Source organism: Nelumbo nucifera, chromosome 1, assembly GCF_055504915.1.
Source record: "Nelumbo nucifera cultivar China Antique chromosome 1, China Antique-T2T, whole genome shotgun sequence".
NCBI classification, from domain to species: Eukaryota; Viridiplantae; Streptophyta; class Magnoliopsida; order Proteales; family Nelumbonaceae; genus Nelumbo; species Nelumbo nucifera.
The window spans coordinates 25207242-25221872 of record NC_142649.1 but is presented as its reverse complement, the minus strand read 5'-3'; the positions used below and the strand labels follow the sequence as shown (position 1 = coordinate 25221872).

Sequence of the window (14631 nt, the reverse complement as noted above, 5' to 3'; positions counted from 1 at the left end):
AATAAAAGGAATCGCATTGGGTGAGAGAGGCTCGAACTCTCGACCTCAGGATCACTGAATACAAGTTATGAGACCTACGCGCTAGCCAACTGCGCCATCACCCCAACTTGGCTATCAATCGAAAATATATATTAAAGTCGAACTAACTCTATTTTCTTCTTCCGAACATTTTTATTAAAACCCACGAAGACTAATAACAAGAAAAGGCTTTACATGCTATTTTTTTTATGGCTCCCACCTTGAGAGAGAAGCTGTAGTAGATTGTAGACAAGAAGTTTGTGAACTCTTTATGTTTCTTGGCAGTACGGGGCCTGGGGCTCGCTAGCTTCTTTCATGGGCCCATCATGTTCATAGGGCGAAGAATTGAAGAGTTGCATAAATTAGTTGTTTTCTTAATTGCATGGTAAATAATTCAAAACTTCTGACTTTTCCATTTTGTGATTCACCATAATGCAGGGTGTGTATTTGTATTATATTTGCGTTGAAACTGACACAAACAAATTGGTTCCATGGTGTAGTGGTTAGCACTCTGGACTTTGAATCCAGCGACCTGGGTTCGACTCCCGGTGGGACCTCTTTTACTTTTCTCGTCGTATTTTTTTTTTTTTAATTTCAAATTAATGTTTGAGGATATTTGAAAACTTTGGTTGTCCTGTCTACATCTATGGTACAAGGTTCAAGTAGACGTTCTGGTATTGGGGATCCCATTTTAACCTATGCCAGGGGCTAAGGTAGGTAATGGGCCCACTTAGTTTTCCACGTGTCAAATGTTTTGGAGGTTGGTCGGAAATCAAATCTGAATTTATGAAACATTATCAGTTTATCACACTGGCTGGTTATGTGATGAGTGGTGACTTCTAGAAGGCTTACTGGAGTTACTGCTCAGATCACACCGAAAGTGGCTCTGATCGTCAGCGAGAGGCTGCACCAAGCTGGTTCTTGAATCAGATTCTCAGTTAACAGTTTTTATACTTCAACAAGGTATCTCTAATGCATGGGCATGGCGTCTTCCTCCCCTTCCCCTTTACAATGAAATTAAAGGGTGTGGGCCCTGACTCTCAGTTCCGGTCTGAACAAAAAATTTAGGCCCAAGCCCAGAATTTTTGGATCAGATTAAAAATGACTTTCAAAATTTGACATTCAGCTTCCACCATATCCAATTATCCACTGCCGTCCATGCAAAAGATTTCAATAGTTTATTCTTGCTTCCTTTTAATTAGCATCTGTTTGGTATGGATGCAGTTGTTCTAGAAAATGATGATACATCAGTAATGTTTTCAAACTGTTGTTGACCTGGATGGTTAGACCATTCAGACCGAAAACCGTCCAGGTGATTGGTTCCGTTTTACCCAAACCTTGTCTTTGGTAAAAAACCATTGAATTAGTCAACGAACCATTGACTTGGACGGTTTGACCATTGAACCGTTTGACCCAGAGAATGGTTTGCGATTTATTAAATAAGAGCCAGATTCGAATGAAAAGAGAAATCTCTCAGATCTTAGAGCTGAGTTCTACTAGAGAGAGAGAGACCAGTTGAGGGAGATCTTAGATCTAAGATTTAGAAGAAAAGGCTAAGAGATCAATGAGAGAGATCTGAGAGATTTGGAAGAGAAGGCTAATAGTCTAGATGACAAATTGAAGAAAGAGAGATCTGAGACTGAGAGAAAATCTCAGATCTAACATCGCCGCTGCTATAGTTCGTCATCGCCATCATAGTCACCGTTGCCGTCATCGTCAGCGCTGCAGCCGACCTCCTCCTCCTCCTCTTCCTCCTTCTTCTTCTTCTTCTTCTTCTTCTTCTTCTTCTATTCTCTCTTCTTTTTCTTCTAAACTCTCTCAGCCATGGACAATCTATCATTCTCAAATAGTAAAACCCCTTTTCTCCTCTATTTATATGCATCTTATCCTAATATTTCAGTCTAATGGGTAAGATGATATATCACCATTTATCATATTTAAACCACTTGAACTGTTTGACCTAGACGGTCGAACCGCTGACCCAGAAACCGGTGGCTAGAACGGTTTCGTTTCTGGGTCAGTTTTTAAAACCTTGTACATCAGTGTCATGTTAGAAAAAACGGGGCTCTAGGAAATATCAATATGTTTGGAACCATTTTATCATAAAAAACGTTGCTCCAAGTCACACCTTGAAAATCGAGAAGGTATGGTTTGGAGTAAAGTCAAATTTGATGTTTTCTCATATTGAAGCTCATTGCTGCCAAGGAGGACATGATGTGGCAATGATGTGGACTTTCTATAATGGGTACCAATGCTGAAAACAGATATGGAGGCACTGGTACCAAACAGAAGGCGTTGTTGTTGCTCCAGGAAACGTCCTACTTGGCAACAACGTTTCCAAACACAATAAAAAGACATCACTTTCTCAGAAAACGGTACTTCCAACCCACACATCAGCAGCTCAGAAAATGGCGCTGTATCTGCAGCATTGATGCAAAAGATATACTTAATCAGTTTTTTTTTCATAATTATTTTGATGAATAGATAAGCTTTTTAATGGTTTATTCTATACTTGGAGTTTTTTGAAACAGAAAAGTGAAAACACACCCAGAACCAGAATCATTTGATCAGTAGAAGCGCCTCCCCACCTCATTTCTTCCCACAAAGCGCAGAAAAGGAAAATTTCAACTGAAACCTTTATTAATTTATTTGCTTTCTTCCAGTAGTGTTTTGGATTCCCTAGAGTAGTACTCCAGGGGCGGTTTTGTTCCATGGAAACCAGAAGTTATAGACATTATGTTGTTCATCCAACGCATACAAGCCATCCTGCCTTGCTACCCACCAGCACCTGTAATGGCATCTGGAGTTGTCTCTCCTGGCAACAAAGACGTCGTAATGGCCGGATCCCTGCTGCCACCCCATGTCGCAGTAGAAAACCGTAGAACCCCAGATGTTTGAATTGAATGCCCATTCGAAGTAGAAGCCATACGGCAGCTCTTTCAAGCCCAGATCGTCGTTGTGGGATCGACAGTGAATTGTCAGATTCAATCCCTGCCCTAAGTCATTCGCCACTCGTACATGTCTTTCTGCTTCACTCAGCCACAGAACCAGTACCAGAGCATACATGAAGACGTATGCGTTGGAAATCTTCATTTTGCTTCTAATTGATAATTGCCGTTGTTGGTGGTGATAAACGAACAAGATTATTCTTCTCTCTTAAATACCCAGAAATCCTTGTAGAAGTAGAACACTGCTTCGCACACGTTTCTAGATCATTAATTTTAATGGCTATGCACTACCCAAACTTAAAATGCTACAATTCAATATTTCAACATTCAAAACGTGATAATTCAGTACATGTAGTTAAGTAGCTGTTAATCAGTCATTAAGTGACATTTAAAAAAAAACACAAATGCCCTTCAAGTGTGATCTAATTTTTTTTATCAACTATTCAAACATTGGCAAAAAATTAATAGTCCCAAATCTTTGCCTTTTCTATTCAAGAAAGTTGGGGTCACTAGAATGCCCACTCAAATTTAACTCTAACTTTCTTGAATGGAAGAAGCAAGGATTTGGGACGATTAATTTTTTGTCAATATTTAAATGGTTGATAAAAAAAATTAAATGACACTCGAAGGGCATTTGAGTCATTTTCAAATGTCACTTAGCGGTAGGTTAATAGATGATTAATGGCAAGTACTGGATTGCCACGTTTTGAAAACAGGGTACTAATCGGGAATTTTCCCTATTTTCAAATTAAGGATTGTTTTTGTTTTCTAATAATGAGGCATATGGCATGTGAATTAGACCATTTTTCTCTTTTTTCTTTTTTAAAGGAGAAAACATTTTATCATTTAATATGGTAGTTTCAGCCCAACCTCCATATCTATATCTATTCTACTATTAAAAGTACATATAAGAGTGTGGAACTTTTGTTTGATTTGAACTACTACTTTTTTTTTTTTTTAATTTGTTTCTTTTGTAATTATGCAGAAAATATAATTTGAACCATGGTTTTTAAAACTGACCCGAAGAACGAACCGGTTAGGTGTCCAGTTCACGGGTTGAACAGTTGGCTCGTTCTGACAAAAAAGTAAAAAAATTAGAAAACAAAAAAATAAAAACGGTTAATCGCCCTGGTCAATGGTTTGCTGACCAAAATCAACGGTTTTTAGTGAAAATCCGGTTTTGGGGAAAAACGAAACCAGTCATGACCAGTTCTAGGTTTTCCAGTCCAACCATTTGGTCCAGTCTGGTTTTGAAAACCATGATTTGAACTACTACTTTTTTGGTTCATTCAATTACTTTCAACCAAGTCTTATATTTAAGTTATTGACTTTCATCATCTTTCATTTCCATCATCTTTCATTGAATGCTATTTTTGACTAAGTATCCTTATTTTTTAATTTGATCAGAAAATATAATTTGAACAACAACATTTAGATACATTCAATTCCCGCCTATTAAATGCAAACAAGTTTAATGCTGCAACAATTTTAAAAGAGTTTGAAAAAGGAAAAAAGAGATTCTTGGTGGCCAGGTTAAGTTTCTTGAAGGAAGATCAGTATGCCAAAATTTGAAGGTGGACTGGGGATTCAAAAAGATAAACCTATGAATAAGGCTTTATTGTTGAAGCAGTTATGGAGGTTACTAACTTACTAAATACTAAAAAAAGTTTGGGCAAATGCCATTAAAGCCAAGTATTTAAAAGGTAAAAGGCCAACCATAATCATTCCACCTGGTGGAAGTAGTTAATGAGGGTGAAGGAAGGAGTTAAAGAAAGATTTATTTCTGGAAAATTAAAAAACGGGGAAAGGTGTTTATGTTTTTCAAGACCAATGGGTTCGAGATGTTCAAAAATGGAATTTTGATAGGTAGGGCTGTTCGTAACAAGACCCAAACCGACCAAACTGACCAACTCGGTCTGGTCCAATCCGAGTTGGTCGGTTTTTCTTCAGTATCGATCGATTTCGGGTTACAAAAAATTATAAACCGATAGTTCGGTTCGATTTCGGTTTTTATGTATGAAAACCAAAACCGAACTGACTTAGATATATATTATATATAATATATTTCAGGTATATTATATATACATCTGATATATTTCAGTTTTACTATATATATTTCAGATATATAATTGTGGAAATATATATATTTCAGCTTTATTTCAGAAATATACATACTATATATAAAATTTCTGATATATAAAATATTAGTTTTAATCCATCAAATCATTTTTAATTTTCAGGCATCTAGCCTTTGCTTTGTTAGATTTGAATCCTTTACCGTTCACACCGAGAGAATCATTCACAAAACCGACCCAAACCGATTCAAACCGACCAGGTCGGTTTTACTTAGTGTTGGGTCGGTTTCGGTTTCATTTCTAGGTAAACCGACCAGGTCGGGTCGGTTGGAAAAATGCCAGTAAACCGATCCAACCCGACCCGTGAACAACCCTATTGATAGGTAAGTCATGCAATCATGAAACAAAGACGTGCGCTACAAAATGAAAGTTGATGTAGGCGCATTCGGCTAGCTTGTACAAGGTTGACGCGTGTCAAATAGAGGGTACATAGGTTCACCATGAGGACGCTCAGGTTTACCCAACGCGGACTAGGTGGACCCAGTCATAGGGCACCATGTGGCTCTAGCAGAACATCTTGCCAGGCCCTTGTACGGCTTGCATCTGGACCATTCGAGCCCAACTACCCCCTGTCAGCTCCGATTATAAATACAAGGCACCCCCACAAGGTAAGGGATTCAAAACCTTTGTGATCTCTAGTGCTCTCTCGTCTAAGGACTTAGCACTATTTGAGACCTTGTCTGGACCCCTTGGCTCCAGACCCACTGCTCACCTTGTGCACATACTAACTTGAATGTTGGAGTCTTCGCCTCGAGTTCCCACCCAAGGCCTCTGACACCTCCTCCCTTGCAGATTCACTACCACGAGAGCCGTATCTTGTCCCCCTTTGGACACCCTTCTTAATACTAGCCCTCGGCTTCTACATTATTCGAAGGAACAATCCGCCTCGGCCTCGTCTTGTCTCCTCCGAACCCTCAAAGCCTTCGACCTTCCTTCTAAGCTTGGGAGTGAATTTACTTTGTTTCCCTTGGCTAATCCGAGCATCAACAATTGGCGCCGTCTATGGGAATTGTTGCTAAGACGATCCCCAAAACACTACAAACCTAAGATCTCCTAAGCTTTAGACATCATGGTACGAAGAGCCAGGAACCTCCAGAACCTGGTCACAAATAAACAATTTTAGGCGGTCCTCGATTGTCTAGAATACCTCACGCAGCGTGTGGAACAAGCTTGCCCCCAGGAAAGAGGTCCCTCCCGAGGCGACCTTCCCGCTGGGGCGTCAGATCACCAAGGCCGACATGAGCATGTCGAGCCCCCAGCACTTGGCCTAGCCGACCCCTAATGGGCTGAGCCTGCCAAGTCCGGCAGTAGCCGACCCGCCAGTCCAACACAAAGAAACGAGAGACCTCCCAGCCGAAGGGGGGAAGAACCAGCGTGGTCTGAAGACAGCCGCCAACCTTCTGAACAACACTACCACCGCAAGAGGAAGAACCCCCAGGACAAAGGCGGGCACCTTGGCCGTCGTAGCGCCCACTTAAGGGCCGAGGGCCGATGCCGCGCCTCTTCTGCACTTGTCTCGAACTTCCATGACGTCTTGAACGACCTCCACGGCAGACAGGAGGTACGCGGTCCTGCCTCAGAGCATTCTGGAGTTCGTGCCGACCCTCATCATGCCTGTAAATATAGAGACGGGTGGCAAGCTCTAGCTGACCCTCAGATTGCGGAACTACAGGCTGAAATTAGGGCCGTCAAGGATGAGCTCCACCATGTCCGAGAGAGCCATGCTGATGCCTTGGCTGATCAAAGCAATCTGATAGGGAGAATGGATGCCTTCACCCCGGACATCAACTCCGAGTCCCTTCCCCAGCACTTTAAAGCTCCCACACTGGAGATGTACGACAGGAACTCAAACTCAAACGATCACCTGGAAAGTTTTAGAGAGCTCATGATACTTTATGGGTATTTTGACGCCTTGACATGCTGGACTTTCCAGGCCACCTTCAGGGGGGCTGCCCGCCGTTGGTTCTCTAGTCTCCCACCCCGATCAATCAGCTTGTGGGAGCAGTTTGCCAACCTATTCCTTGCTTGCTTCATTAGCAGCAGACGATACCAAAAAAGCGTAGTCTCGCTAATATCTATAAAGCAGAAGCAGGGAGAGAGTCTGCGGTCCTATATCGACCACTTCAAAAAGGAAGAGCTTGAGGTTCATGACCTCGACCCTATAGTCTCTATCCACGCTGCCATCAATGGGCTCCGCTTTGGTTCAGCCCTGAAGTGTTCGGTTTCCAAAACCCTATCAAAGACGAAGCTAGAGTTCCTAAAAAAAGCCCAAAAGTACATAACGACTGTGGAGGCTTCAGCCGGGGACCACAAAGAAAGGGAGGTCGAGCGCCACAATGAGCCCCCGGAGAAGAAGAAGAAGGGTGGAGACCACCACCACAACAACAACAGCAGCAAGGACAATAAGAAGCCATCGGCTTCGGCCCTGGCTTACAACCAATACATGCCATTTAACTCCACCTGGGCGTAGCTACTGATGCAGATTGGGGAGGAGAAGTTCATGAAGTGGCCTGAGAAGATGAAGAGGAACCCCAAAATGGGAAGTCCCAAGAAGTATTGCAAGTACCACCATGGCACTGGAAATGACACAGAGGACTGCTATGACTTGAAAAATGAGATAGAGTCCCTCATTCAACAAGGGCACCTTAAGTAGTTTGTCAATAGCGAGCCCGATGCCTTATCCTCCCAGCAGCAAGACCAGAAGATAGCTGGAGTCATCGACATCATCATTGGAGGCACGGCCTCGGCCTCAGCCCACAAGGCCTATGCCAGATAGGTCAACATCCAAGGGCCTGCCCCCAAGAAGCTAAAGCAACAGGAAACCCTCTCCTTCATGGACGAGGACTTGAAGGGGTTCATAGTCCCCCATGATGACGCTTTGGTGATCTCAGCCATCATCGCAAATTTCGTGATCAAGGGGATTCTCGTCGATAGTGGCTCCTCGGTCGACATCCTCTTCTACGAAGCCTTCTAGAAGATGAAGATAGAGCCTGAGCGCCTCCAGCCAACTGATGTATCACTAGTCGGCTTCTTCGGTAACGTGGTCAGACCAGAGGGAAAAACTACCATACTTATGACGGTAGGGACCGAGCCTTGGCAGGTGACGAGGATGTATGGGTTCTTGGTCGTGAAGATCAGCTTGCCCTATAATGCAATCATGGGGAGGCCAACCCTTCACGTGCTTAGGGCATCCATCTCCTCGTACCACCTCTCCCTCAAGTTCCCCACCGAGCATGGCATCGGAGTTGTTTGTGGGGACCAGCAAGCAGCCCGCCAGTGCTATGTGGCAGCACTAAAGGGCAAGAACAAGGAAGCCTTGCCACTGGAGGGCTTCGACCTCAAGGAGGAACCAGTGAGCCGAGGCCAACCAGCCAAGGACCTCATCTCGGTTCCCCTAGATGAGGCCGAGCCTGAGAAGACAGTTTGTGTTGGGTCCAACATTCCCCCAGAGAGCCTATCCGAACTGGTAAGTTTCCTCAAAACTAATGCCGACGTCTTTGCTTGCTCCTCCGCTAACATGCCTGGAATTAACCTTTCGGTCATCACTCATATATTGAGCATGGACCTGAGCTCTAGGCTAGTTGGGCAAAAGATGATGAACTTTGCACTAGAGCGTTGGAAGGCCATAGGAGAGGAAGTTGGCAAGCGCTACTCGACGCCGGCTTCATCCAAGAGGTATACTACCCTAACTGGTTGTCGAATGTGGTTTTGGTAAAGAAAGCTAATGGGAAATGGTGGATCTGTATTGATTTCATAGACCTTAACCAAGCCTGCCCTAAGGACAGTTTTCCTTTGTCAATGATAGACCACCTCGTTGACGCCACTATAGGGTATGAGCTACTTAGCTTCATGGATGCCTTCTCCGGATACAACCAAATAAAGATGCACCAGAGGACGAGGAGAAGTCCTCGTTCATTACCGAGCACAACAGTTACTGCTACAAAGTGATGCCCTTTAGCCTCAAGAATGCAGGGGCTACCTACTAGCGCCTCGTCAACAAGGTATTCAAAAATCAGATGAGGAGGAACGTCGAAGCCTATGTAGATGATATGGTAGTGAAGAGCCTGAAAGCCGAAGCACACACCTCGGACCTGACTGAGACCTTCGACACCTTGTGCAGGTTCAACATGAAACTCAACCCCAGCAAGTGTGCCTGATGAGAGTAGAATTTATCATATTTTTATCCCCAATTATTCTATCTTTTATACTGAATTAGCACCTAATTGGACTCATATTTCTATTCAGGGCATGAAAGAAGGCATCAAGAGCAAAGAAAGACAAATCGGATGATTTTTCACAGTTTCGATATCGTTCATTGATCTGGGCATAACTCGCGTCTCAGAACTCCAAATGGACTGATTCAAGACCCACTGAAAATATAAGAGAAAAATCCACAACTTTCATGTTTTAGGATTTTGCAGATTCAGCCTGCATCGAAGTCCAATCCGGGCCCGAAGTCGGGGAAAATTCGCAGGAAGGCCCAATCTGCAGCTGAATCCCAACTCGCAGAAAAGCCTGGCTGAAGCCCAATTCGCAGAGGAGGTCTATTACGAATCCAAGAACAAGAAACTAAGAAGAATCATTCTAGATCTAAATTCTTGATGTAATCTTAGAGTGATAAAGGGAATGAGTTCAAGAGATAAAGAGATAAGATTAGAATTATGATATGACTTTCTATTTCTTGTAAAGATCAACTTCAAGAGAAAGTAAGAGACCACCCCCTCCCCTTTAATTTATATAAAGGAGGGGGTGGACCAGCTTTAGGTATCACTCAATCACACAATCTTGGGGATTGAATCAAGAAACAAGGAGCAATCAGTCAAGAAGGGTTCAAGAATTCAAGAAACTTCAAGATGAAGGTGGCGACAAGAAGAAGAGATCTCAACACCATGGGCAAATTCAAGAGTTCTTTCTTTCCCTTTGTTTGCTTTAATTCTTCCATTATGAACTGATTTGTTTCTTGCTAGGGCTAGGGAAAGCCTAACCATGTTAATGAATATATTTTTATCTTCTTGATTTATCCAAGATTGTGATTCCCATATAGTCTATGAATTATTGTGCTTAATGCAATTAAGAGTTTGGCCACCTCTTAATTGATTTGGGTTATGTGAATGAATTGAGAGAGGAGTTCACATAATTGACAGAATAATTCATAGTGTGAATTGAATGGTATATAGAGATATATATACATGATTCATATGAATTTAATGGTTTTTTTGGACTTAATGCACTTCCATATTGAGAGCTCTACTCGAGAGATCGAAGTGTTACCTGATGGGCGTAGGTTTAGTATATCTCGAGAGAGAATATTAAATAAATTTGGGAAAATCTCTGTTTATGGGAATGACAATTAGTCTTGGATAATCAGACCCATCAATATTCATTACATTGGTTAGGTGGACCAAAAGTTCTAGCGATTTCATCATTTGCATATTCGATTAGTGATCACCCTTGTTTTTATTTTCTTTGTTCCATTTTTAATTTCAGTAGTTCTTCCTAAAATCTAAATTTCGATTGTCCAAATAATTAGGGAAAACTGTGATTCTAATATTTATTTTGTTAAATCCTCGTGGGAACGATATTATTATACTACTTGATAACTAATGCACTTGCTAGAGTTATATATTTATAGCTATCAGTGCCTTCGGCGTCACCTCACGCAAATTTTTGGGCTTTGTCGTCATACAAAGAGGCATTGATTTTAACCTATACAAGATATAGGCCATACTGGACATGGCACCCTCTCGGTTGGTGAAGGAGACTCAGAGACTCACTGGCTGAATAGCTACTCTCAATCACTTCATGTCGAAGTCAGCTGACCGCTGCCTTCCCTTCTTCTGCGCCATCAAAAAGTTAAATGATTTTTAGTGGATGGAGGAATGCTAGCACACCTTTGATGAGCTAAAGGTCTACCTCGCCTCACCTCCCCTCCTCGCTCGGCCAACTCCAGGAGAAACCCTATATCTATACCTGTCGGCCGGGGACGAGGCAGTCAATTCAGTTATGATAAAAGAAGACGGAACACAGAAACCAATATATGACATCAGCAAGGTCCTCTACGATGTAGAAAGCAGGTATCTCAAGGTGGAGAAACTGGCCTTTGCCCTCGTGGTCTTGGCTAGAAAGCTCAGGCCGTATTTTTAAGCTCACACCATAGCGGTCCTGACGAACCAGCCCCTTAGGGCTATCGTCACCAAACACAAGACCTCAGGAAGCTTGACCAAGTGGGCCATCGAGCTATTTGAATTTGACATACAGTACTAGTCGATGCTCGCCATCAAAGCAAAAGCCCTAGCAGACTTCGTAGAAGAATTCACCTTCTATGGCCTTAGCGGCAGAGAACATTTACATCAAAAAGAAAAATAGACTAACAAAAAGCAAAAAGCAACAAAAAACAAGAAGAACCCCACTAAGCTTCGCCGCTAGCTGGGGGGAGGGCAGAGTCCTTGACAACATTAGCAACCACTATAGACCCTTTGGGAGAGTTTGGAATCACCTTCAACCCCTCGACGTCGAAGTCGGGAATCACTTGTAGGACGGCCTTCTTTGTGTCCTCGATGCTGTCCATGTATGATGAAGACGCATACTCCGCCAGGGCCTTCTGGTAATCGAAGACTATTTGAAGGCCTCCACCACCTCGACAGCCTGCTTCTTGGCTTTAGTTGCCCGCTTCTCGGCCTTGGCTACACGCTCCTCGGCCTGCATTGCCCGCTGCCGAGCCTCTGCGACAATGCTATCAAGGCTAGCTCGGTCCTCCTCAGAATTTCTCAACGCCTCCTGTACCTGGTCGAGGTGGGCCTTCGCGGTCTTCAGGTCATTCTCCAGAGTCTTTCGGAGTTGTTGCTCGTCCTTGTGAGCAGCCCTGAACCAGTCCTGCATACTCTCGGCTGTGGCAACTGCCACCTGGAGCTTCTCGTTGATCTTCTCCATGAGGTCGAAATGCTCCAAGGTGAGGCCCATCCGGCCTCCCAGGCTGACGAAGTGGCGACAGACCTGCATCAAGCATCCTTGGTAAGAACCACAACAAAGAAAGAAAAAAGAGAAGTATAGAAGAAAAGACGAAGACTAAAAGCTTTCCTCGGCCAAGTGATAAAGACCCTTGTTGTGGACGGTTTCGGGGTCTCTCTACATCATTTCGAAGCGACCCCTTGGCAGGATTTCCCCGCTCACTAGGGCCTTGTTGACCCCCTCCTCAGTGATGGAGTCCCCCTCGTGGATCTGCCGTCGGGGGCGAAAGACTTTGGCGAGTTGATCGGCCCCCTCGACCAGCTCCTAGGTAGAAGTGGGGGCAGACAAAGGCCCCTCCGGAGGCCCCTTAGTGGGTGACTTCTTTATTACGGTGCCCCCATCAGGACACTCACCGTGGGCCACCTTCTTCGGTGACTACTCTCTTAAGGCCTCCTCAATAGGCCTCTTCTTACCTGCTTTGGCCACCTTGGCGGGCTTCTTATTCACCACAGTCGGCTTCTTGGCTCCCTTGGCCAGCCTTTTTCCCTTGTCCCCTTGACTGATAGAGACTTGTTGTTGATTTTCCCCCTTGGCGGGGACCGATGCCCGCTCATCCCTCGCATGCTCCCTCTTGGCAGGCCCCTTTGGCATTTGCCCTCTTGGCTTTTTATTGGCCTGGGCCTTCTGCTTCGCACGGGCACTCTCTAGTAGCAACTTTTGAGCGTCCATCAGCACCTCTGCAAACAAGAAAAGACAAGTCGGTTTCATAAGATGAGGACGAAGGGAACATGTTAAAGAACTCTGAAACCTTTCCTACCAATGGGGCAAGGCTGAGCTCCGCGAACACCGGGGGAAACTCCTCCTCCACCAAAGGCTTGGCCTTGACTATCCCCAGCACGAGTAGGTGAGCCACAACAACTGCCTCGTCTCATAGCGGAGGGAGACACTTCTCGACTATTGTGCATGCCTCTCCCCACCTCGACCTAAACGACCAACCTTCGGGGCAAGAGATGAAAAGTAATTTGTCTTTCCAGTTGTGGATGACGTGGGGTTATCGATGGGTCTCCCCCTTCATGGCTGAAGGTAGTACATGCTGTCCTCGAAAGAATGCTTCCAAGAAACAAACATGGCACAAAATAACTTTGGGGCAGGAGATGAAAAAGAATGCTTCCTCGGCACACACGTCCCACACCAACATGGCTACTATGGTTCTAATGGCGTTGGGGATGAGCTGACTGATCATGATGCCATACCACTCCAACAGCTCCAAGATTAGGGGGTGAAGAGGAAAACTAAGGCTGAACTTTAAAAAGTGTTGATGTATACAAATTTCCCCATCATCAGGGGTCCATGGCTGGTCACCAACATCAAAAACCCTAAGCTGGTAGGACCGAGGTATATGAAACCTCCTAGCTAGGGCTTTTACTTGGTCCACATCCAGAGTGCTATCAAACTCCAAACATGGAAGGTCGGCCATGGCCACCTTTGGGTAGCGCATTTGGCCACCACCCCCAGAAGGGGCTCCGGGGCCCACTGCCCCTCAGCTTGGGGGGACCCCTCTGGCTCCCTCAGCTCACTAATGTGGTACTTTCACAGGGAGGGTCATTGCCTCGGTGGCTGCCCTTGGCACCCTTAGAGGCTACCCTCTCCCTCAGCAACACCACCTCTTGTTGAAGGGGGACAACAGCCAGCGAACCTAGGGGAGAGGGGGGGGGGGGGAAGGAGTCTGAGGAGAGCTCCCTTCTGAACCAACTAGAAGTTCATAGCACTTAGGGTTAGAATCAGAGTAAGACATGGTTTAAGGAGTTATGTAAAGATGAAGGAAAAAAGGAAGACGAGGTGTGTTGAAGAGTTGAAGGTCTAGGAGCAGTGTTCACTCGACATTAAGGGGGCCTAGAGACAAATGACAAAGAAAAATCGCCACTAAGGCTCCTATTTACAGAAAAATGAATGGATCAGATCCACTGGATCCAACAGTACTGAGGCCTCCACCTCTAATGACAATCTACGGTGTGACACTCGACGCCCAACCTCGGGGAAACGAAATGATGCCTAGTGAACCGGTGCTCAGCCTCGGGAAGACGAAACGACACCGAGTGAACCAATGGGCCCATTCATCGTAACCCACCAGTTTGGGTGCACAGGCCCGGTGGATGCATAGGCTGGTTCACCTAGAGTGCCTGTTCCTCGTACAGAGTGCTCTTCTCACGCCAGACCCGTACCAAGCACAACCCCGGTGTGCTAGCTCACAAATCCTGTATCGTGCACAGCCCCAGACCATTGCTGCATGAGCACAAGGCACAGGCTCGGCTCTGCCGGGCCCCGTCCACCTCGGGCTCCCTAGCCGATGTCGAGGCATCCACAGTTTCTCCCCTCTTTCACGAACTAAAATCAGGCCGAAAAAGAAGCGAGACGAAGGAGACGCCACTGTAGGGTACACTTCACTGAACAAGCCCGACGGCACCTTCCAATATCGACACAACCTTTGGCCGAAGCCGAGGCTCTTTCGAACCCTCACCTCGGCCTCAGGAGTGGGGGGAAAATGATGTTGGCGCATTCTGTTAGCTTGTATGGGGCTGATG

The 14631-nt window shown here is 44.9% G+C and overlaps 2 protein-coding genes and 2 non-coding genes across 4 annotated transcripts; 2 read left to right on the top strand and 2 right to left on the bottom strand.

Annotated features, from left to right (window-relative positions):
- Positions 1-16: 16 nt before the first annotated feature.
- TRNAM-CAU (transfer RNA methionine (anticodon CAU)) lies at positions 17-105 on the bottom strand. The gene is given in 2 exon segments: positions 17-52; positions 67-105. It is a non-coding gene; the product is annotated as a tRNA-Met (tRNA).
- A 398-nt stretch (positions 106-503) lies between these two features.
- Positions 504-575, top strand: TRNAQ-UUG (transfer RNA glutamine (anticodon UUG)). The gene has a single exon. It is a non-coding gene; the product is annotated as a tRNA-Gln (tRNA).
- Positions 576-2697: 2122 nt separating this feature from the next.
- Positions 2698-3111, bottom strand: LOC104587833 (self-incompatibility protein S1-like). Its single transcript, XM_010245573.1, has one exon. It carries the CDS (start codon positions 3109-3111, stop codon positions 2698-2700), a length of 414 nt encoding a protein of 137 aa, XP_010243875.1.
- Positions 3112-8078: 4967 nt separating this feature from the next.
- Positions 8079-8816, top strand: LOC148803015 (uncharacterized). The gene has a single exon (XM_088888735.1). The coding sequence runs from the start codon at positions 8079-8081 to the stop codon at positions 8814-8816; it is 738 nt and encodes a 245-aa protein (XP_088744861.1).
- Positions 8817-14631: the final 5815 nt, after the last annotated feature.